We start from the raw sequence: 25,515 nt of genomic DNA on the forward strand, positions 1-25,515 counted from the left end.
CAAAAGTAGTGCACTATATAGGGAATAGGGCCCTGGTCTAAAGTAGTGCACTGTCTTTGGGGTTGTCCTCAGGTGCCTGAGACGATGTGGACCAGGTTGTCCTCAGGTGCCTGAGACGTAGTGGATGTGGACCAGGTTGTCCTCAGGTGCCTGAGACGTAGTGGATGTGGACCAGGTTGTCCTCAGGTGCCTGAGACGTAGTAGATGTGGACCAGGTTGTCCTCAGGTGCCTGAGACGTAGTAGATGTGGACCAGGTTGTCCTCAGGTAGTCCATGATCAGCTGCTTTGTCTTTCTCACATTGAGGGAGAGGTTGTTGTCCTGGCACCACACTGCCAGGTCTCTGACCTCCTCCCTATAGGCTGTCTCGTCGTTAAGGGAGAGGTTGTTGTCCTGGCACCACACTGCCAGGTCTCTGACCTCCTCCCTATAGGCTGTCTCGTCGTTAAGGGAGAGGTTGTTGTCCTGGCACCACACTGCCAGGTCTCTGACCTCCTCCCTATAGGCTGTCTCGTCGTTAAGGGAGAGGTTGTTGTCCTGGCACCACACTGCCAGGTCTCTAACCTCCTCTCTATAGGCTGTCTCGTCGTTAAGGGAGAGGTTGTTGTCCTGGCACCACACTGCCAGGTCTCTGACCTCCTCCCTATAGGCTGTCTCATCGTTGAGGGAGAGGTTGTTGTCCTGGCACCACACTGCCAGGTCTCTGACCTCCTCCCTATAGGCTGTCTCATCGTTGAGGGAGAGGTTGTTGTCCTGGCACCACACTGCCAGGTCTCTGACCTCCTCCTATAGGCTGTCTCGTCGTTAAGGGAGAGGTTGTTGTCCTGGCACCACACTGCCAGGTCTCTGACCTCCTCCCTATAGGCTGTATCATTGTTGTCGGTGATCAGGCCTACCTCTGTTGTGTCATCAGCAAACTTAATGATGGTGATGGAGTCGTGCCTAGCCATGTAGTCGTGGGTAAACAGGGAGTACAGGAGGGGACTGAGCACGCACCCCTGAGGGGCCCCGTGTTGAGGATCAGCGTGGCAGATGTGTTGCTACCTACCCTCACCACCTGGGGGCAGCCCGTCAGGAAGTCCAGGATCCAGTTGTGGAGGGAGGTGTTTAGTCCCAGGGTCCTTAGCTTAGTGATGAGCTTGGAAGACACTATGGTGTTGAACGCTGAGCTGTAGTCAATGAACAGTATTCTCACATAGGTGTTCCTGTTGTCCAGGTGGGAAAGGGCAGTGTGGAGTGCGATTTGAGATTGTATCATCTGTGGATCTGTTGGGGTGGTATGCTAGTTGGAGTGGGTCCAGGGTTTCTGGGATGATGGTGATGATGGTCTGTGGATCTGTTGGGGCGGTATGCTAGTTGGAGTGGGTCCAGGGTTTCTGGGATGATGGTGATGATGGTCTGTGGATCTGTTGGGGCGGTATGCTAGTTGGAGTGGGTCCAGGGTTTCTGGGATGATGGTGATGATGGTCTGTGGATCTGTTGGGGCGGTATGCTAGTTGGGGTCAGTCTGGGATGATGGTGATGATGGTCTGTGGATCTGTTGGGGCGTAGTTGGAGTGGGTCCAGGGTTTCTGGGATGATGGTGATGATGGTCTGTGGATTGGGATGCTAGTTGGAGTGGGTCCAGGTTTCTGGGATGATGGTGATGATGGTCTGTGGATCTGTTGGGGCGGTATGCTAGTTGGAGTGGGTCCAGGGTTTCTGGGATGATGGTGATGATGGTCTGTGGATCTGTTGGGGCGGTATGCTAGTTGGAGTGGGTCCAGGGTTTCTGGGATGATGGTGATGATGGTCTGTGGATCTGTTGGGGCGGTATGCTAGTTGGATCCAGGGTCCAGGGTTTCTGTGGTTATTTAGTTCATACAGAAGGAAGAGCTTTCCTCTCCTAACGTTATTCATTCAGCCTGTGCATGGCGCTGTCAGAATGTATGAAAAGCACAGGGGTAGTGGTAGTCAGCACAGAGGTAGTGGTAGTCAGCACAGAGGTAGTCAGCACAGAGGTAGTCAGCACAGAGGTAGTGGTAGTCAGCACAGAGGTAGAGGTAGTCAGCACAGAGGTAGTGGTAGTCAGCACAGCGGTAGTCAGCACAGCAGTAGTGGTAGTCAGCACAGCGGTAGTCAGCACAGCGATAGTCAGCACAGCGGTAATGGTAGTCTGCACAGCAGTAGTCAGCACAGCGGTAGTCAGGGGGGCGGTAGTCAGCACAGCGGTAGTCAGCACAGCGGTAGTGGTAGTCAGTACAGCGATTGTGGTAGTCAGCACAGCAGTAGTGGTAGTCAGCACAGCGGCAATCAGCACAGCGGCAATCAGCACAGTGGTAGTCAGCACAGTGGTAGTCAGCACAGCGGTAGTCAGCACAGCGGTAGTCAGCACAGCGGTAGTCAGCACAGCAGTAGTCAGTACAGCAGTAGCGGTAGTCAGCACAGCAGTAGTCAGTACAGCAGTAGCGGTAGTCAGCACAGCGGTAGTCAGTACAGCAGTAGCGGTAGTCAGCACAGCGGTAGTCAGCACAGCGGTAGTCAGTACAGCGGTAGTGGTAGTCAGCACAGTGGTAGTCAGCACAGCGGTAGTGGTAGTCAGCACAGTGGTAGTCAGCACAGCGGTAGTCAGTACAGCGGTAGTGGTAGTCGGCCTGCCAGGGGGCGTGGCGTTGTAGTAGTGCTCTAACAAATGACCCTCCATCTTTGAGCTACGGACAATCTGACATCATGCGTCCCAAATGGCACTCTATTCCCTATATAATGCACTACTTTAGACCAGAGCCCTATGGAACCCTATTCCCTATATAGTGCACTACTTTAGACCTATTTGGGACGTAGTCATGGACTGGTCTGACTGGAACACACCTCTATCCCATTAGTATTCTGGGATCGCAGTCGGCCAGAGGGACAGACAGACAGACAGACAGACAGACAGACAGACAGACAGACAGACAGACAGACAGACAGACAGACAGACAGACGGACAGACAGACAGACAGACAGACAGACAGACAGACAGACAGACAGACAGACAGACAGACAGACAGACAGACAGACAGACAGACAGACAGACAGACAGACAGACAGACAGACAGACAGACAGACAGACAGACAGACAGACAGACAGAGGGAGGAATGTACAGACAGACAGATTGACAGACAGACAGACAGACAGATCTCAGTCGGCCAGAGGGAGGAATGTACAGACAGACAGACAGACAGACAGACAGACAGACAGACAGACAGACAGACAGACAGACAGACAGACAGATCTCAGTCGGCCAGAGGGACAGACAGACAGACAGACAGACAGACAGACAGACAGACAGACAGACAGACAGACAGATCTCAGTCGGCCAGAGGGAGGAATGTACAGACAGACAGACAGACAGACAGACAGACAGACAGACAGACAGACAGACAGACAGACAGACAGACAGACAGACAGACAGACAGACAGACAGACAGACAGACAGATCTCAGTCGGCCAGAGGGAGGAATGTACAGACAGACAGACAGACAGACAGACAGACAGACAGACAGACAGACAGACAGACAGACAGACAGACAGACAGATCTCAGTCAGCTAGAGGGAGGAATGTACAGACAGACAGATTGACAGACAGACAGACAGACAGATCTCAGTCGGCCAGAGGGAGGAATGTACAGACAGACAGACAGACAGACAGACAGACAGACAGACAGACAGACAGACAGACAGACAGACAGACAGACAGACAGATCTCAGTCAGCCAGAGGGAGGAATGTACAGACAGACAGATTGACAGACAGACAGACAGACAGATCTCAGTCGGCCAGAGGGAGGAATGTACAGACAGACAGACAGACAGACAGACAGACAGACAGACAGACAGACAGACAGACAGACAGACAGACAGACAGACAGACAGACAGACAGATCTCAGTCAGCCAGAGGGAGGAATGGACAGACAGCTAATTTATTTTTCTTTCAGAGCAACAGAGCATCAGCTGCCACAACAGTCATCCAAAGATTCTCCAGAGACTTTCTCTTTCGTGGTCGAAATGTAGAGCAGATCCGTTCGGACTCTTTTTGTAGATGTTCTAGAGGATTCTAGGGAGCACCAAGCCTCGTCTTTATCGGGTTATAATGACTGGCCCTCCTATTGGGAATATTAGGGATTTCTGTGCTGCCTCATATCCAGGCTCATCTGATGATGACTCCCCCCTCTTCCTCCTCTTCCCAGCGCTGTGTCACACAGGGTCCCTAAGGCTCTGCACCAGCGCTCGACCCCAGATGATGCACTAAATATTACTCTGGCTGAACTGGCACTGAATGTAGGTGCTCAGAGCTAGCCACTCAACAAAGACTAAAAATAACCCAGAAAAAAATAACTATTTCCTTGGGGAACTAACCTGGGCAGTAGTCCTTTCTCATACTAGTCAACCCCTCCATAAACATTTTCATTTTAGTCATTTAGCAGACGCTCTTATCCAGAGCAACTTACAGTAGAGTGCATACATTTTTATTACATTTTATGTACTGGTCCCCCGTGAGAATCGAACCCATAACCCTGGCGTTGCAAGCGCCATGCTCTACCAACTGAGCTACAGTGGGACTACTAAACTACTGTTGTAATGTGCTGTATGGTTGTGTAGCTATATGGCTGTATGGCTGTGTAGCTATATGGATGTATGGATGTATGGCTGTGTAGCTATATGGATGTATGGCTGTGTAGCTATATGGCTGTATGGCTGTGTAGCTATATGGATGTATGGTTGTGTAGCTATATGGATGTATGGCTGTGTAGCTATATGGGTGTGCAGCTATATGAATGTATGGCTGTATAGCTATATGGATGTATGGCTGTGTAGCTATATGGATGTATGGCTGTGTAGCTATATGGATGTATGGCTGTGTAGCTATATGGATGTATGGCTGTGTAGCTATATGGATGTATGGCTGTGTAGCTATATGGCTGTATGGTTGTGTAGCTATATGGATGTATGGCTGTGTAGCTATATGAATGTATGGCTGTGTAGCTATATGGATGTATGGCTGTGTAGCTATATGGATGTATGGCTGTGTAGCTATATGGATGTATGGCTGTGTAGCTATATGGATGTATGGCTGTGTAGCTATATGGATGTATGGCTGTGTAGCTATATGGATGTATGGCTGTGTAGCTATATGGATGTATGGCTGTGTAGCTATATGGATGTATGGCTGTGTAGCTATATGGATGTATGGCTGTGTAGCTATATGGATGTATGGCTGTGTAGCTGTATGGCTGTGTAGCTATATGGATGTATGGCTGTGTAGCTATATGGCTGTGTAGCTATATGGATGTATGGCTGTGTAGCTATATGGCTGTATGGCTGTGTAGCTATATGGATGTATGGCTGTGTAGCTATATGGATGTATGGCTGTGTAGCTGTATGGCTGTGTAGCTATATGGATGTATGGCTGTGTAGCTATATGGATGTATGGCTGTGTAGCTATATGGATGTATGGCTGTGTAGCTATATGGATGTATGGCTGTGTAGCTATATGGATGTATGGCTGTGTAGCTATATGGATGTATGGCTGTGTAGCTATATGGATGTATGGCTGTGTAGCTATATGGATGTATGGCTGTGTAGCTGTATGGCTGTGTAGCTATATGGATGTATGGCTGTGTAGCTATATGGATGTATGGCTGTGTAGCTATATGGATGTATGGCTGTGTAGCTATATGGATGTATGGCTGTGTAGCTATATGGATGTATGGCTGTGTAGCTATATGGATGTATGGCTGTGTAGCTGTATGGCTGTGTAGCTATATGGATGTATGGCTGTGTAGCTATATGGATGTATGGCTGTGTAGCTATATGGATGTATGGCTGTGTAGCTATATGGATGTATGGCTGTGTAGCTATATGGATGTATGGCTGTGTAGCTATATGGATGTATGGCTGTGTAGCTGTATGGCTGTGTAGCTATATGGATGTATGGCTGTGTAGCTATATGGATGTATGGCTGTGTAGCTATATGAATGTATGGCTGTGTAGCTATATGGATGTATGGCTGTGTAGCTATATGGATGTATGGATGTATGGCTGTGTAGCTATATGGCTGTATGGCTGTGTAGCTATATGGATGTATGGATGTATGGCTGTGTAGCTATATGGCTGTATGGCTGTGTAGCTATATGGCTGTATGGCTGTGTAGCTATATGGCTGTATGGCTGTGTAGCTATATGGATGTATGGCTGTGTAGCTATATGGATGTATGGCTGTGTAGCTATATGAATGTATGGCTGTGTAGCTATATGAATGTATGGCTGTGTAGCTATATGGATGTATGGCTGTGTAGCTATATGGATGTATGGCTGTGTAGCTATATGGATGTATGGCTGTGTAGCTGTATGAATGTATGGCTGTGTAGCTATATGGATGTATGGATGTATGGCTGTGTAGCTATATGGATGTATGGCTGTGTAGCTATATGGATGTATGGCTGTGTAGCTATATGGATGTATGGCTGTGTAGCTGTATGAATGTATGGCTGTGTAGCTATATGGGTGTGCAGCTATATGAATGTATGGCTGTATAGTGACTGGGTTACTAGTAGCTTGAGAGGTGAGAACTGCTTGTGTAGCTTCTACAGGTGGAGGACAAATCCTTCTCAAGCTGACCATTGTTTGTCTGTGTGTGTCGGTGTGTGTTTGCGTTGGTACATCAGCTTGCCTGTACACATTGTTGTGGACCTGGAGCAGCTTTGAGGGCAATCGGTCAGAGGAATGGCTAGACTAGAGAACTGCTTGAATCGGTCAGAGGAGTGGCTAGGCTAGTGAACTGCTTGAATCGGTCAGAGGAGTGGCTAGACTAGAGAACTGCTTGAATCGGTCAGAGGAATGGCTAGACTAGAGAACTGCTTGAATCGGTCAGAGGAATGGCTAGACTAGAGAACTGCTTGAATAGGTCAGAGGAGTGGCTAGACTAGAGAACTGCTTGAATAGGTCAGAGGAATGGCTAGACTAGAGAACTGCTTGAATCGGTCAGAGGAGTGGCTAGGCTAGTGAACTGCTTGAATCGGTCAGAGGAGTGGCTAGACTAGAGAACTGCTTGAATCGGTCAGAGGAATGGCTAGACTAGAGAACTGCTTGAATAGGTCAGAGGAGTGGCTAGACTAGAGAACTGCTTGAATAGGTCAGAGGAGTGGCTAGACTAGAGAACTGCTTGAATAGGTCAGAGGAGTGACTAGACTAGTGAACTGCTTGAATCGGTCAGAGGAATGGCTAGACTAGAGAACTGCTTGAATAGGTCAGAGGAGTGGCTAGACTATAGAACTGCTTGAATCGGTCAGAGGAGTGACTAGACTATAGAACTGCTTGAATCGGTCAGAGGAATGGCTAGACTAGAGAACTGCTTGAATAGGTCAGAGGAGTGGCTAGACTAGAGAACTGCTTGAATAGGTCAGAGGAGTGGCTAGACTAGAGAACTGCTTGAATAGGTCAGAGGAGTGGCTAGACTAGAGAACTGCTTGAATAGGTCAGAGGAATGGCTAGACTAGTGAACTGCTTGAATAGGTCAGAGGAATGGCTAGACTAGTGAACTGCTTGAATCGGCCAGAGGAGTGGCTAGACTAGAGAACTGCTTGAATAGGTCAGAGGAATGGCTAGACTAGTGAACTGCTTGAATAGGTCAGAGGAATGGCTAGACTAGTGAACTGCTTGAATCGGCCAGAGGAGTGGCTAGACTAGAGAACTGCTTGAATAGGTCAGAGGAATGGCTAGACTAGTGAACTGCTTGAATAGGTCAGAGGAATGGCTAGACTAGTGAACTGCTTGAATCGGCCAGAGGAGTGGCTAGACTAGAGAACTGCTTGAATAGGTCAGAGGAATGGCTAGACTAGAGAACTGCTTGAATCGGTCAGAGGAGTGGCTAGACTAGAGAACTGCTTGAATAGGTCAGAGGAATGGCTAGACTAGAGAACTGCTTGAATCGGTCAGAGGAGTGGCTAGACTAGAGAACTGCTTGAATAGGTCAGAGGAATGGCTAGACTAGAGAACTGCTTGAATAGGTCAGAGGAATGGCTAGACTAGAGAACTGCTTGAATCGGTCAGAGGAGTGGCTAGACTAGTGAACTGCTTGAATCGGTCAGAGGAGTGGCTAGACTAGAGAACTGCTTGAATAGGTCAGAGGAATGGCTAGACTAGAGAACTGCTTGAATAGGTCAGAGGAATGGCTAGACTAGAGAACTGCTTGAATCGGTCAGAGGAGTGGCTAGACTAGTGAACTGCTTGAATCGGTCACCCTTTACGTGTGTTTGTACGTTTTACTATGCTTGTGAGTTCTAGAAGTCCTCACGAATAGTAAGCCAACAAAAATTCAGAGTGAGGACATTTTTCTGGGCTCCTGGGGTGGATGGAGGCTCCTGGGGAGGATGGAGGCTCCTGGGGAGGATGGAGGCTCCTGGGGAGGATGGAGGCTCCTGGGGAGGATGGAGGCTCCTGGGGAGGGTGGAGGCTCCTGGGGGTGGAGGCTCCTGGGGTGGATGGAGGCTCCTGGGGGGAGGCTCCTGGGGAGGATGGAGGCTCCTGGGGAGGTGGAGGCTCCTGGGGGGTGGAGGCTCCTGGGGTGGATGGAGGCTCCTGGGGTGGATGGAGGCTCCTGGGGAGGATGGAGGCTCCTGGGGGGATGGAGGCTCCTGGGGTGGGTGGAGGCTCCTGGGGGGGTGGAGGCTCCTGAGGTGGGTGGAGGCTCCTGAGGTGGGTGGAGGCTCCTGGGGAGGATGGAGGCTCCTGGGGGGGGGGTGGAGGCTCCTAGGGAGGATGGAGGCTCCTGGGGTGGGTGGAGGCTCAAAATAATGGCTGTAATGGAGTGAATGGAATGGTATTGAACACATGATACCACTCCATTATTGTGAGCCGATCTCGCTCCTCAGCAGCCTCCAGGTAGCTTAGCGGTTAGAGAGGCGAGCCAGCAGCCTGAGGCTTGTGAGTTTGAATCCCAGGTCTGAAACATCTGGCGGGAAATGCCATTGCCTGCCGTTATGCCCTTGAAACAAGGCACTTGAACCCCACAACAACAGTTCCACGGGTGCCCAGTGTTGGGTTAAAAGCAGAAGTCACATTTCGTTAGGACCTTGTGTGTAACTGACCAATAAAGATATAATAAAAATAAATCTTTGTTATTTTAATCTTATATGGTTGCATAATCCGTGTGAGAGGGGCAGTGTGCGTTCCATATAACTAGGAAGTCTGTGGCTGCTCTACTCTCGCTGTTCCTCAGAGCTAGTAGACATGCTCACTGGACCGTGTGAGCAGAAAGAGACAGAAATAATCATCACAGGGCAGACTAGCCTCTACCTCTGTCACATGATTGGAGAGCAGTCTGTTTGACATTTTTTTTAAATGCATTTCCTGCAATTCTACAGTTTGAAGTTATTTATTATGCCTCTTGAGGGATGGAGGGGTATATGGAGGGCAATACAGTGCATTTGGAAAGTATTAAGACCCCTTGACTTTTTCCACATTTTGTTACGTTACAGCCTTATTCTAAAATCGATTAAGTAGTTTTCCCCCCCCCCCCCTCATCAATCTACACACAATACCCCATAATGACAAAGCAAAAACAGGTTTTTAGGCATTTTGAAAAAAACTGAAATCACATTTACGTAAGTATTCAGACACTTTACTCAGTACTTTGTTGAAGCACCTTTGGCAGCGATTACAGCCTTGAGTCTTCTTGGTTATGATGCTACAAGCTTGGCACACCTGTATTTGGGGAGTTTCTCCCATTCTTCTCTGCAGATCCTCTCAAGCTCTATCAGGTTGGATGGGGAGTGTTGCTGCACAGCTATTTTCAGGTCTCTCCAGAGATGTTAGATCGGGTTCAAGTCCGGGCTCTGGCTGGGCCACTCAAGGACATTCAGAAACTTGTCCTGAAGCCACTCCTACATTGTCTTGGCTGTGTGCTTAGGGTCGTTGTCCTGTTGGAAGGTGAACCTTCACCCCAGTCTGAGGTCCTGAGCGCTCTGGAGCAGGTTTTCATCAAGGATCTCTCTGTACTTTGCTCCGATCATCTTTCCCTTGATCCTGACTAGTCATAGTTGATCAGGATGTTGATTGTGGCCTGTGGAATGTTGTCCCACTCCTCTTCAACGGCTGTGCAAAGTTGCTGGTTATTGGCGGGAACTGGAACACGCTGTCGTACACGTCAATCCAGAGCATCCCAAACATGCTCAATGGGTGACATGTCTGGTGAGTACATCATGCATACTAACCTTCACACACAATACCCATATCCAACAGACACCGGTCAGTCAACCACACCATCAACTACGACAACAAGACACAGACCATGTCATGGAAAGATTTTACTATATTTTAGTAAGATTTTAGGTGACTTAACCTAGTTCCTGGTGCTGAGCTTGATGTTGATGCCTCCTGAAGATGTTGATGGGATCGGACTCTAAATGGAACACAGTCACGTTAGCCTCTGTGGTATTTAGTTTGCTAGCTAGCTAACGGTTAGCTAACGTAACCTAACAAAGCTAACGTTAGCTTGAAAAGTTCCAAATCACAGATAGCAGCTGCCTATTTACATTGATATGCTTTGGAATGTCTAGCCAGCGTATTATGAAAGCTAGCTAGCTAGATTTTGGTTAAGATAAACAAATGTAGTTTGCTAGCTAGCTAGTTAACGTTAGCTTGACTTATTTTCTGCTGTGCTGATGTTAACTGATAGCTCCCTCTTTGAAGTGAAGTGGAAAATCCATAGAATAGCATCACTGTTCAATGTTCGACGACATGGCAACCCCATCAGTTGAGACTTCAGTTCCGTTTCGAAGGCCTCTGGCTGAAAGTGCTGGCTACAAACTCAGAACTTTTTATATTTCTCACACCTCCACGGAGCGGTCCTCCACATCCCGAAATCGCTATGAATTCTGGATATTGTGGTTTGCTTACAACCAGGCAATGTAGTTGGCCCGTTTTCTACCGTTGAGATGCAGAAACGCTCGTATTTGCGTGTAGTACGAAATTCTACATTTTTAATACACATATATGTTAATAACACATTAATGGACATGCATAGAGTAAAATGCCCCTTTAAAATAACTGTCCAGTTAAAATCTCACTCTTAAAAATTAATATTCTGTTAACTCATTCCCAAATAATGTTTTTATTTCGTCCTATACTCGTATTTGTGGCCAAAGAATGAATTGTAGAAAAAAACACTACAAAAATTCCACCTCAAACAGACCGCTTAAAAAAAAAAAGCTAGCTATTTACTCATAGAGGACGATGCTGGCCAATCAGCGATCTACTCGCGTGAATATTTTTGATGTCCGTTATACGTCCACACCATTCTGTTGTTGAGGTTACGGCCCTGCCACACCAGAGCATGTGAGCAGAGTTGAGCAGTCGGAAATCCCGCTCATCGCTCAGGTAGCACCTGTCACTCCACATCCTTTTCAACCGCTCCATTCATGAAAATCACAATTTAACCGACACCCATCTATTTGTGTGTCTACCTGGACCTACCAATTGATATTAAAGTATTGAAACCAAATCAGATTTCAATGAAAAGTAACTTTATTAAACAACATGAAACCGTAAAAAAACGTTCATCATTTCAAATAGGCTACATGTCATATTAAACAGCACCGACAGGATGACTTTGGTCTTTTTGGACAGCCGGACACTGAAAGGATGACTATTGGATTTTTGGACAGCCGGACACCGACAGAATGACTTTGGTCTTTTTGATATGGCTGATTTTAAGATCACTTTATTCGTCAATTGTACAGTCGTGGCCAAAAGTTTGGAGAATGACACAAATATTAATTTTCACAAAGTCTGCTGCCTTAGTTTGTATGATGGCAATTTGCATATACTGCAGAATGTTATGAAGAGTGATCAGATGAATTGCAATTAATTGCAAAGTCCCTCTTTGCCATGCAAATGAACTGAATCCCCCCCAAAAACATTTCCACTGCATTTCAGTCCTGCCACAACAGGACCAGCTGATATCATGTCAGTGATTCTCTCGTTAACACAGGTGTGAGTGTTGACGAGGACAAGGCTGGAGATCACTCTGTCATGCTGATTGAGTTCGAATAACAGACTGGAAGCTTCAAAAGGAGGGTGGTGCTTGGAATCATTGTTCTTCCTCTGTCAACCATGGTTACCTGCAAGGAAACACGTGCCGTCATTATTGCTTTGCACAAAAAGGGCTTCACAGGCAAGGATATTGCTGCCAGTAAGATTGCACCTAAATCAACCATTTATCGGATCATCAAGAACTTCAAGGAGAGCAGTTCAATTGTTGTGAAGAAGGCTTCAGGGCGCCCATGAAAGTCCAGCAAGCGCCAGGACCATCTCCCAAATTTGATTCAGCTGCGGGATCGGGGCACCACCAGTACAGAGCTTGCTCAGGAATGGCAGCAGGCAGGTGTGAGTGCATCTGCACGCACAGTGAGGCGAAGACTTTTGGAGGATGGCCTGGTGTCAAGAAGGGCAGCAAAGAAGCCACTTTTCTCCAGGAAAAACATCAGGGACAGACTGATATTCTCCAAAAGGTACAGGGATTGGACTGCTGAGGACTGGGGTAAAGTCATTTTCTAGGATGAATCCCCTTTCCGATTGTTTGGGGCATCCAGAAAAAAGCTTGTCCGGAGAAGACAAGGTGAGCGCTACCATCAGTCCTGTGTCATGCCAACAGTAAAGCATCCTGAGACCATTCATGTGTGAGGTTGCCTCTCAGCCAAGGGAGTTGGCTCACTCACAATTTTTGCAGTTTGGTGACGAACAATGCCTTTTCCAGCATGATGGAGCACCTTGCCATAATGCAAAAGTGGGGTTGCTTCTCAGCCAAGGGAGTGGGCTCACTCACAATTTTGCCTAAGAACACAGCCATGAATAAAGAATGGTACCAACACATCCTCCGAGAGCAACTTCTCCCAACCATCCAAGAACAGTTTGGTGACGAACATGCCTTTTCCAGCATGGTGGAGCACCTTGCCATAAGGCAAAAGTGATAACTAAGTGACTCGGGGAACAAAACATAGATATTTTGGGTCCATGGCCACACTGGGTGCCCGTGGAGCAGTTGTTGTGGGGGGTTAAGTGCCTTGCTCAAGGGCAAAACGGCATCTAGGATTTGATACCAACAGCCCTCCAGTTGCCAGTTTACTTCCCGCCAGATTGTCTTCCCTATCAGATGTTTTCCCCCGGGATTCGAACTGGCAAACCTCCGGTTGGTGGCTCGCCTCTCTAACCGCTAGGATACCTGGCAACCCTCCGGTTGGTGGCTCGCCTCTCTAACCGCCAGGATACCTGGCAACCCTCCGGTTGGTGGCTCGCCTCTCTAACCGCTAGGATACCTGGCAACCCTCCGGTTGGTGGCTCGCCTCTCTAACCGCTAGGATACCTGGCAACCCTCCGGTTGGTGGCTCGCCTCTCTAACCGCTAGGATACCTGGCAACCCTCCGGTTGGTGGCTCGCCTCTCTAACCGCTAGGATACCTGGCAACCCTCCGGTTGGTGGCTCGCCTCTCTAACCGCTAGGACACCTGGCAACCCTCCGGTTGGTGGCTCGCCTCTCTAACCGCTAGGATACCTGGCAACCCTCCGGTTGGTGGCTCGCCTCTGTAACCGCTAGGATACCTGGCAACCCTCCGGTTGGTGGCTCGCCTCTCTAACCGCCAGGATACCTGGCAACCCTCTGGTTGGTGGCTCGCCTCTCTAACCGCTAGGATACCTGGCAACCCTCCGGTTGGTGGCTCGCCCCTCTAACCGCTAGGATACCTGGCTACCCTCCGGTTGGTGGCTCGCCCCTCTAACCGCTAGGACACCTGGCTACCCTCCGGTTGGTGGCTCGCCCCTCTAACCGCTAGGACACCTGGCAACCCTCCGGTTGGTGGCTCGCCTCTCACTGTACAGTAACATGTATAGCATGTTACTGTACAGTGACGGCGTTACAATTTAGGTTCTTATCAGTGACCAAATCTGCCATTTTCAACCTGTAAACGGGATGACCGAGGCTGTGAGTGGAAAGGGCTACCATAGACAGGATGTTTGAAAAGGTCCTAAAGGCTGGTGTTAACACCAGTGGTGAGACCTTGACCTCTAGAACCTGAAGGCTGCTGTTAACACCAGGGGTGAGACCTTGACCTCTAGAACCTGAAGGCTGCTGTTAACACCAGGGGTGTTAGTACCAGGGGGTGTTAATACCAGGGGGTGTTAGTACCAGGGAGTGTTAGTACCAGGGGGTGTTAGTAACAGGGGGTGTTAATACCAAGGGGTGTTAGTACCGGGGGTGTTAGTACCGGGGTGTTAGTACCGGGGGTGTTAGTACCGGGGGTGTTAGTACCGGGGGTGTTAGTACCGGGGGTGTTAGTACCAGGGGGTGTTAGTACCGGGGGTGTGAGTACTGGGGGTGTTAGTACCGGGGTGTTAGTACCAGGGGGTGTTAGTACCAGGGGGTGTTAGTACCAGGGGGTGTTAGTACCAGGGGGTGTTAGTACCGGGGGTGTTAGTACCGGGGGTGTTAGTACCAGGGGTGTTAGTACCTGGGGGTGTTAGTACCAGGGGGTGTTAAGGGGTGTTAGTACCAGGGGGTGTTAAGGGGTGTTAGTACCAGGGGGTACCAGGGGGTGTTAGTACCAGGAGGTGTTAAGGGGTGTTAGTACCAGGAGGTGTTAGTACCAGGAGGTGTTAGTACCAGGGGGTGTTAGTACCAGGGGGTGTTTTCTGTCATATTAATAAGACAGATCTGTCACACTCCTCTTATTTTTTTATAATAAAAAAATGTAAATAAAAAAACAACATGAATGATAGGAATTATTGATTGTGATATGTACGAATTGATGAAGTAAGAACATTTTCCAAAAAAAGCTTAGACTCATTTATTTACCAATATCTTCCTATGCAAAGATCTTGTCCAGCTTTTAAAGATGCCTTCCTCTCTATGTCATTCCAGTCCCCTGGGCCCCAGAGATGGAGGTAGGGGACTGTCTGGTGTTAGACAACACGGTGTCCGTAGCCTGGAAGATGCCAGTGGAGGACAGTAAGATAGACCACTACATACTGGAGTACAGAAAGACCGACCACGAAGGACTGCCACGCATCAAAGACCAACGGTGCTGGGAGGTGGTGGACAACATCAAGACCACAGAATACTCACTGTCCGGTACGGAGCTAGAGTAGACCTACTGTAGCCTGGTCCCAGATCTGTTTACCAAACTGGCAGTTTAGGCCTACTGTAGCCTGGGCCCAGATCTGTTTACCAAACTGACAGTTTAGGCCTCCTGTAGCCTGGGCCCAGATCTGTTTACCAAACTGGCAGTTTAGGCCTCCTGTAGCCTGGGCCCAGATCTGTTTACCAAACTGACAGTTTAGGCCTCCTGTAGCCTGGGCCCAGATCTGTTTACCAAACTGGCAGTTTAGGCCTACTGTAGCCTGGGCCCAGATCTGTTTACCAAACTGACAGTTTAGGCCTCCTGTAGCCTGGGCCCAGATCTGTTTACCAAACTGGCAGTTTAGGCCTACTGTAGCCTGGGCCCAGATCTGTTTACCAAACTGGCAGTTTAGGCCTACTGTAGCCTGGGCCCAGATCTGTTTACCAAACTGACAGTTTAGGCCTACTGTAGCCTGGGCCCAATCAGTAGGCCTACTGTAGCCTGGGCCCAGATCTGTTTACCAAACTGGCAGTTTAGGCCTCCAGTGGGCCCAGTTTACCAAACTGACAGTTTAGGCCTCCTGTAGCCTGGGCCCAGATCTGTTTACCAAACTGGCAGTTTAGGCCTACTGTAGCCTGGGCCCAGATTTGTTTACCAAACTGACAGTTTAGGCCTACTGTAGCCTGGGCCCTGATCTGTTTGTGCCATCTTGCCAACTCCAATGGCCATTGTCATGCCACCTTTTTTTAAACGTTTTTAAAGTTTTATTGAACCTTTATTTAACTAGGCAAGTCAGTTAAGAACACATTCTTGTTTACAATGACGGCCTAGGAACAGCGGGTTAACTGCCCTGTTCAGGGGCAGAACGACAGATTTTTACCTTGTCAGCTTGGTGATTCGATCCAGCAACCTTTCGGTTACTGGCCCAACGCTCTAACGAGGGGCTACCTGCCTCCACTTGGCAAGGCAGCACTAACAGATCTGGGACGAGGCAAAGACTGTACTGTCATCATGTATCTTCCTGTGTTTTAAAACGTGAACAGTCCAGTCTTGCTTTACCTAAACGTTTGTAACTTTATCGAAGTGTAAAAGCTCGTTTCCATTTGTTGTTTACAGATTATGAACCAATGCAGATAATGTGCTATTCATCCCCCAGGTTTAAAGTTTGACTCCAAGTTCATGAACTTCCGGGTACGAGCATGCAACAAGGCAGCAGCTGGAGAATACTCGGATCCAGTTACCCTGGAAACCAGAGGTAAGACGGTTAGTTACCCTGGAAACCAGAGGTAGGACGGTTAGTTACCCTGGAAACCAGAGGTAGGACGGTTAGTTACCCTGGAAACCAGAGGTAGGACGGTTAGTTACCCTGGAAACCAGAGGTAGGACGGTTAGTTACTCTGGAAACCAGAGGTAGGACGGTTAGTTACCCTGGAAACCAGAGGTAAGACGGTTAGTTACCCTGGAAACCAGACGTAGGACGGTTAGTTACCCTGGAAACTGGAGGTAGGACGGTTAGTTACCCTGGAAACCGGAGGTAGGACGGTTAGTTACCCTGGAAACCGGAGGTAGGACGGATAGTTACCCTGGAAACCAGAGGTAGGACGGTTAGTTACTCTGGAAACCAGAGGTAAGACGGTTAGTTACCCTGGAAACCAGAGGTAGGACGGTTAGTTACCCTGGAAACCAGAGGTAGGACGGTTAGTTACCCTGGAAACCGGAGGTAGGACGGTTAGTTACCCTGGAAACCGGAGGTAGGACGGTTAGTTACCCTGGAAACCAGAGGTAGGACGGTTAGTTACCCTGGAAACCAGAGGTAGAACGGTTAGTTACCTTGGAAACCCTAGGTAGGACGGTTAGTTACCCTGGAAACCAGAGGTAGGACGGTTAGTTACCCTGGAAACCAGAGGTTAATTGAACAAAATGTTTTGCCCGGCAACAAAAACATAAGAAAATACCTGCTATATCTCGTGTTTGGTTAGTTGATTGTTTGATTCCCTCCCCAGCGTTTAACTTCGGTTTCGACTCGTCGTCGTCCCATCTGAACCTGAGGGTAGAGGACAGGACTGTGGAGTGGGACCCCCAGGGGGGCAAGGGGCTGGAGAGCAAGGTCAAGGGCAAGGAGAACAAGGGCAGGTGAGAACTGAACTGGAACAAGCACTTGTCTCAAATAGACCCCTAGGCCCTATGCACTTGTGGAGATCTGAGAGGATTTGATTGGTATAAAGCAATATGTAGACACTTCGACTAAGCCTATCAGAGGGGAAGGGGGAGCTATTATCATATTGACTGCACCTGTCAAATCCTCTCAGCTCTCAACAGAGGATTTAGGGTCTAGGGATCTATTTGGGATTGGACCTAATCCTGATTTTACTTGGAACTCCCTTTGAAATAGCCTGATCCTAGATCTGTGTGATGTCTTTCCAACTTCTATGGTCATTGTCACTTTTGGCGTGACAGGATACACACAGGTCTGGGACCAGGCTACTATTCAACTGCTTTTTTTCTCCCACGTTCTTCTTTCTTTAGTTCTCATGGGCTGTGTTTCCACAGGACACCCTTTATCTGATTGGTCAAAAGGCCAGTCCACTTGCAGCGTTGTTACTACAGACACTGTCTGCCAAGTTGAGATCTCATTTCCTCAAGTGATTGAAGTTTTTACAAGCTGCAGTGTTGATACTCTTAGAAAAGGATCTTGAAAAAACAATTGTCTTAAAGGGCGACATCCAGCTGGCTACATCCAGCTGGCTACATCCAGCTGGCTACATCCAGCTGGCTACATCCAGCTGTCCATCTAGCTTGCTACATCCAGCTGGCTACATCCAGTTGGCTACATCCAGTTGGCTACATCCAGCTGGCTACATCCAGTTGGCTACATCCAGTTGGCTACATCTAGCTGGCTACATCCAGCTGGCTACATCTAGCTGGCTACATAATTTCTTTTTAACTAATAAGCCTAGTTCATCCCCATGAGAATTTAAAATATAAGCTTGTTTTACTCAAATGTTTGTAAACAAAAACGATATAGTCTCAAAATATGGTTAAAACTATAAGTTTGATACCATGGATGGTCAGTCCTTGTATCCGTAGCTCTATCTATACATTTGAGTGGTTACATTTCTCCAGCCCCATCCCTCTGCTTCTTACCGGAAACAGGGGCGGGGAGAACGCTTTGTTATTGTTTAAACTGCGGATTGCCCCATTTTTAAATAGAGAATTCATAGTTCCCGTAGTAGTCTCTGGACTGTCTGGAGAGATATCTACACAGGGTTTGTTTACTCAGCTACAGTGTAGAATTAGTGTTATTTAGTGCTAATGGAATGGAACCCCCGTTTAGTGTGCTTTAAATAGCAAGTTCCATCGTGACTCCCACACAATGTCTTTATTTTAACCAGCTGCTTATTGTTTCTTTGTGTTCGTCAACGGTGCTCATTTTACCAATCTGAAGAACATGTCAAGGTGACCATGTGTGACTTTAAGCTGTAGAATGTAGCGTTAGGCTACCTGGATGTAGCATTGGGCTACCTGGATGTAGCATTGGGCTACCTGGATGTAGCATTGGGCTACCTGGATGTAGCATTGGGCCACCTGGATGTAGCAATGGGCCACCTGGATGTAGCATTGGGCCACCTGGATGTAGCATTGGGCCACCTGGATGTAGCATTGGGCCGCCTGGATGTAGCATTGGGCCGCCTGGATGTAGCATTGGGCCGCCTGGATGTAGCATTGGGCCGCCTGGATGTAGCATTGGGCCGCCTGGATGTAGCATTGGGCCGCCTGGATGTAGCATTGGGCCACCTGGATGTAGCATTGGGCTACCTGGATGTAGCATTGGGCCGCCTGGATGTAGCATTGGGCTACCTGGATGTAGCATTGGGCTACCTGGATGTAGCATTGGGCTACCTGGATGTAGCATTGGGCTACCTGGATGTAGCATTGGGCCACCTGGATGTAGCATTGGGCCACCTGGATGTAGCATTGGGCTACCTGGATGTAGCATTGGGCCACCTGGATGTAGCATTGGGCTACCTGGATGTAGCATTGGGCCGCCTGGATGTAGCATTGGGCCGCCTGGATGTAGCATTGGGCCGCCTGGATGTAGCATTGGGCCGCCTGGATGTAGCATTGGGCCGCCTGGATGTAGCATTGGGCCACCTGGATGTAGCATTGGGCCGCCTGGATGTAGCATTGGGCCGCCTGGATGTAGCATTGGGCCGCCTGGATGTAGCATTGGGCTACCTGGATGTAGCATTGGGCTACCTGGATGTAGCATTGGGCTACCTGGATGTAGCATTGGGCTACCTGGATGTAGCATTGGGCTACCTGGATGTAGCATTGGGCTACCTGGATGTAGCATTGGGCCGCCTGGATGTAGCATTGGGCCGCCTGGATGTAGCATTGGGCCGCCTGGATGTAGCATTGGGCCGCCTGGATGTAGCATTGGGCCACCTGGGTGTAGCATTGGGCCACCTGGATGTAGCATTGGGCTACATTCATTAAATCCCTTCCAGGTTTTTGTGTGAACAGTTTACGGATCTTTTCAGCAAAGTTTATTTTTTTGCTCGTTGAGGTCTGTGAGAAATCAACCTCCTGAAAATGGCTTGATATTGAGAATCTGTGTGGTTTCTCTGTGTGTCTAACTTCACTAGATGGCGAGGGTAGCTCTTTTCCAACTCTTGATTTAGTCCAAATAATTGCACATTTGATTTGGTTAAACTGGACGTGGTTGCCGCCCACAAACAAAGAAAATGATGACATCTTATTCTGTTCCGAAAGCAGCTCCATCTGTAAAGGACATCCTAACTCTGTTTCTCTTTCTTAAAACGTTTCCTTATTTCACCCTCTCCTTCTAAAGAAATGGGGGCAAAATAAATCAAATGAACCTCTACCTTCAGCCAACTAATCTCTGTGACAGAATCAATGTATAGTTAGTAACGCATCATTGATTTTGTTTTTACCCATTTTTCCTGCTTGCAACAAATGGTTTTGGTGAGTAACATTTCTAGTGTACTAGCTGTAATATCCATGGTTTTAATTCGTTCCATATCCTTGTTCACAAAAACAAAACGATCACAGCCACGATTCCAACAACGATCACAGCCACGATTCCAACAACGATCACAGCCACGATTCCAACAACGATCACAGCCACAATTCCAACAACGATCACAGCCACGATTCCAACAACGATCACAGCCACGATTCCAACAACGATCACAGCCACGATTCCAACAACGATCACAGCCACGATTCCAACAACGATCACAGCCACGATTACAATACTCTCTCTGGGAAAAAACTAGAAAATGAAGTCCGTTTTAAATTAAGCTTTGCTTATAAAGACTTCATAATGCCTTCATAAGCACTACATAAGTGTTACAAAGCATCTATAACCGTATGCCATGCTTTATAAAGGGTTCATATATGTGGTATAACCCACTATGTCGAATATTATTATTTTACATTTTTATTTAACCTTTATTTAACTAGGCAAGTCAGTTAAGAACAATTACATATTTACAATGACGGCCTACCCCGGCCAAACCCAGATGACCCTGGGCCAATTGTGCGTCGCCCAATGGGACTCCCAATCACGGCTGGATGTGATACAGCCTGGATTCGAACCAGGGACTGTAGTGACGCCTCTTGCACTGAGATGCAGTGCCTTAGACCGCTGTACCACTTTGGAGCAACATATAGAAACACTAACCTTGATGAAAGCCCCCCAACCTATAGAAATACTAACCTTGATGAAAGCCCCCAACCTATAGAAACACCTTGATGAAAGCCCCCAACCTAAAGAAACACTAACCTTGATGAAAGCCCCCTAACCTATAGAAACACTGACCTTGATGAAAGCCCCCAACCTAAAGAAACACTAACCTTGATGAAAGCCCCTAACTTATAGAAATTGAAAGTGGCTTTCTTCTGGAACCAAGTCACATGTTCCTCTGTAGACAAACACAACAATATAACTATCCATACCGCACGGTGCTGGACCCAGTCAGGACTTTGACAGAACAATATAACGAGCCATACAGTGCTGTGCTGGACCCAGTCAAATCAAATCAAATCAAATTAATTTATATAGCCCTTCGTACATCAGCTGATATCTCAAAGTGCTGTACAGAAACCCAGCCTAAAACCCCAAACAGCAAGCAATGCAGGTGTAGAAGCACGGTGGCTAGGAAAAACTCCCTAGAAAGGCCAGAACCTAGGAAGAAACCTAGAGAGGAACCAGGCAATGAGGGGTGGCCAGTCCTCTTCTGGCTGTACTGGGTAGAGAGGAACCAGGCTCTGAGGGGTGGCCAGTCCTCTTCTGGCTGTACTGGGTAGAGAGGAACCAGGCTCTGAGGGGTGGCCAGTCCTCTTCTGGCTGTACTGGGTAGACCAGAGGAACCAGGCTCTGAGGGGTGGCCAGTCCTCTTCTGGCTGTACTGGGTAGAGAGGAACCAGGCTCTGAGGGGTGGCCAGTCCTCTTCTGGCTGTACTGGGTAGAGAGGAACCAGGCTCTGAGGGGTGGCCAGTCCTCTTCTGGCTGTGCTGGGTGGAGATTATAACAGAACATGGTCAAGATGTTAAAATGTTCATAAATGACCAGCATGGTCAAATAATAATAATCATAGTAGTTGTCGAGGGTGCAACAAGCACGTCCGGTGAACAGGTCAGGGTTCCATAGCCGCAGGCAGAACAGTTGAAACTGGAGCAGCAGCACGGCCAGGTGGACTGGGGACAGCAAGGAGTCATCATACCAGGTAGTCCTGAGGCATGGTCCTAGGGCTCCGGTCCTCCGAGAGAAAGACAGAAAGAGAGAAAGAGAGAATTAGAGAGAGCATATTTAAATACACACAGGACACCGGATAAGACAAGAGAAATACTCCAGATGTAACAGACTGACCATAGCCCCCCGACACATAAACTACTGCAGCATAAATACTGGAGGCTGAGACAGGAGGGGTCAGGAGACACTGTGGCCCCATCCGATGATACCCCCGGACAGGGCCAAACAGGCAGGATATAACCCCACCCACTTTGCCAAAGCACAGCCCCCACACCACTAGAGGGATATCAACAGACCAGGCTGAGTATAGACCCCACACCACTAGGTCTTTAACAGAACAATATAACGAGCCATACAGTGCTGTTCTGGACCCAGTCAGGTCTTTAACAGAACAATATAACGAGCCATACAGTGCTGTTCTGGACCCAGTCAGGTCTTTAACAGAACAATATAACTATCCACGGTGCTGGACCCAGTCAGGTCTTTAACAGAACAATATAACGAGCCATACAGTGCTGTTCTGGACCCAGTCAGGTCTTTAACAGAACAATATAACGAGCCATACAGTGCTGTTCTGGACCCAGTCAGGTCTTTAACAGAACAATATAACGAGCCATACAGTGCTGTTCTGGACCCAGTCAGGTCTTTAACAGAACAATATAACGAGCCATACAGTGCTGTTCTGGACCCAGTCAGGTCTTTAACAGAACAATATAACGAGCCATACAGTGCAGTGCTGGACCCAGTCAGGTCTTTAACAGAACAATATAACGAGCCATACAGTGCTGTTCTGGACCCAGTCAGGTCTTTGACAGAACAATATAACTATCCACGGTGCTGGACCCAGTCAGGTCTTTGACAGAACAATATAACGAACCATACAGTGCAGTGCTGGACCCAGTCAGGTCTTTGACAGAACAATATAACGAGCCATACAGCATAGTGCTGGACCCAGTCAGGCCTGTGACAGAACAATATAACGAGCCATACATCAGGCCTGTGACACATTCCCCCGCTGAAAGATCAGCCACAACATGTTGGCTCCATTTGTAACAGGTTGTAATCAAGCCCTGGTCTCCATGGGAACATAAGAGGAACACCTGGAGTGGTAGTCTCACACACACACACACACACACACAAACTTTGCAGGTCCATCAATCCATTTTAAATACCTCTCACACCCTACAGTAAACTGTGGATCATGAGAGAACCTTCATAAACCTTCATAAATCAGCAGAACGTTAATAACCTATTTATTGACACTTCATGTCCTGTAGTACTTAGTTGGAAGTCAGACTCCTTTGGTCATTCATAACACATCCATAAAGGCTTAATGATGTATTAATAACACTTAGGGGATTATCACTAACAGCTAAAACAAATAAACATTAAAGACGTGTTTAAACTATACATTTCCTTTTTATTTCTATGTTGTTGTTTTTTTAAATCAATACAAATACATTAAGTTTCATAAAGTCCAGCGATGTAATTACATGGAACACTACACAGGGCTGTGAATAGTGTCGCTCGTCCCTGAGCTCCTTCCCCTCTCTGCCTGCTGGAGGGTACTGCATGTTGGTTCCAACCTTAAAAGTAACAACAAAGAAAGTTATCAGGTCAGTTAGGAAATGCCTATTTCACACCAACTGGATAAGGGTATTTCTGGGCTGCACCAGAACCTCTGAAATGGGGAGATGGGGGAAACTCCATTCGATTCATATTATCATATTTCTCTTTCGTTTACAAATCTCATGACATTGACTATGAGACGCGGATGTATCTAAGGGAGGTTTGTATTTAGCTGAGCCTAATTTTCGGCTAGCTAGTAATTGCTGTGAAGCAGGGGCGGAGCCAGAGGGGTGTCCGGGGGGGCACCCCGCTTGAGATTTATTTTCTGAAAATATTGTGGATGTTCAACACTTATAGACCCAGATTATATATTCATGAAAACAGAGTGACACAAGACTCTCCAGTATGTGAGTACATTTGTGTGAGTGAGTGAGTGAGTGAGTGAGTGAGTGAGTGAGTGAGTGAGTGAGTGAGTGAGTGAGTGAGTGAGTGAGTGAGTGAGTGAGTGAGTGAGTGTCTGAGTGAGTGAGTGTCTGAGTGAGTGAGTGAGTGAGTGAGTGAGTGAGTGAGTGAGTCTGAGTGTCTGAGTGAGTGAGTCTGAGTGAGTGAGTGAGTGAGTGAGTCTGAGTGTCTGAGTGAGTCTGAGTGAGTCTGAGTGTCTGAGTGTCTGAGTGAGTGAGTGAGTGAGTGAGTGAGTGAGTGAGTGAGTGAGTGAGTGAGTGAGTGAGTCTGAGTGAGTGAGTGAGTGAGTGAGTGAGTGAGTGAGTCTGAGTGAGTGAGTGAGTGAGTGAGTGAGTGAGTGTCTGAGTGAGTGAGTCTGAGTGTCTGAGTGAGTGAGTGAGTGAGTCTGAGTGTCTGAGTGAGTGAGTCTGAGTGTCTGAGTGTCTGAGTGAGTGTGTGAGTGAGTGTGTGAGTGAGTGTGTGAGTGAGTGAGTGAGTGAGTGAGTGAGTGAGTGAGTGAGTGAGTGAGTGAGTGAGTGAGTGAGTGAGTGAGTGAGTGAGTCTGAGTGTCTGAGTGAGTGAGTCTGAGTGTCTGAGTGAGTGAGTGAGTGAGTGAGTGAGTGAGTGAGTGAGTGAGTGAGTCTGAGTGTCTGAGTGAGTGAGTGAGTGAGTGAGTGAGTGAGTGAGTGAGTCTGAGTGTCTGAGTGAGTGAGTCTGAGTGTCTGAGTGAGTGAGTCTGAGTGTCTGAGTGAGTGAGTCTGAGTGTCTGAGTGAGTGAGTGAGTGAGTGAGTCTGAGTGTCTGAGTGTCTGAGTGAGTGAGTGAGTGAGTGAGTGAGTGAGTGAGTGAGTGAGTGAGTGAGTGAGTGAGTGAGTGTGTGAGTGAGTCTGAGTGTCTGAGTGAGTGAGTGTGAGTGAGTGAGTGAGTGAGTGAGTCTGAGTGAGTGAGTCTGAGTGTCTGAGTGACTGAGTGTCTGAGTGAGTGAGTCTGAGTGTCTGAGTGAGTGAGTCTGAGTGTCTGAGTGAAATTGAGCTGCAGCTCCGAGGTAGATACACTGACTATTCATAATATGTTAAATAATTCTGGTGAAGTGACCCTTTAGGACCTCACCATCTGCCACATTGAAGAACTCCTGGTTCAGAGAATCATCACTTCTACCTCTAATCACCAATCATAGGATTCATTCAAACTCCTCAGATGCCAGGTTAGGATTACACTCTAATGTTCTGTCATGGTCTATGGACCCCCTGAAGTAGCCTTGGCCACCCCATGTATAAAACTAGTTCTGTCACTGCTGTGATGCCACCAAAGTTATTTAAAATAACAATTGAGGTAGCTACAGTATGTAAGAGAATTCAACACTTAAATGCTACAAACTAATATGAATGACAATAAAAGGTGAACTTGTTTTTCACTGTCCAGTGGCAGCACAAGTAGGAGCATTTTTTTATTTGCGAACTCATCACATGATCAGCAACACTGGGGGAAAGTACTTCCGGGGCATGGAATTTCAGAATTAAAAGACAATATATTTCAAAGTCCCTCAGGTAATAGAAGAAATGTGTCAATAACCATTCATGAGATATGAAAAATGGTCTAA

General features: G+C 47.8%; 1 protein-coding gene across 4 annotated transcripts in view; it reads left to right on the top strand.

The window, feature by feature from the left end:
- Positions 1–25,515, top strand: part of LOC106572709 (fibronectin type III and SPRY domain containing 1-like) — a 98,971-nt gene that overhangs the window by 53,690 nt on the left and 19,766 nt on the right. For all 4 annotated transcript variants that reach the window (XM_045694121.1, XM_014147129.2, XM_014147118.2 and 1 more), the window contains 3 exons: positions 14,930–15,139; positions 16,285–16,383; positions 17,132–17,261. In XM_045694121.1, coding sequence (XP_045550077.1) covers positions 14,930–15,139; positions 16,285–16,383; positions 17,132–17,261 — 439 coding nt within the window. The remainder of the gene's footprint in view (positions 1–14,929; positions 15,140–16,284; positions 16,384–17,131; positions 17,262–25,515) is intronic.

Source organism: Salmo salar, chromosome ssa01, assembly GCF_905237065.1.
Source record: "Salmo salar chromosome ssa01, Ssal_v3.1, whole genome shotgun sequence".
Lineage (NCBI taxonomy): Eukaryota > Metazoa > Chordata > Actinopteri > Salmoniformes > Salmonidae > Salmo > Salmo salar.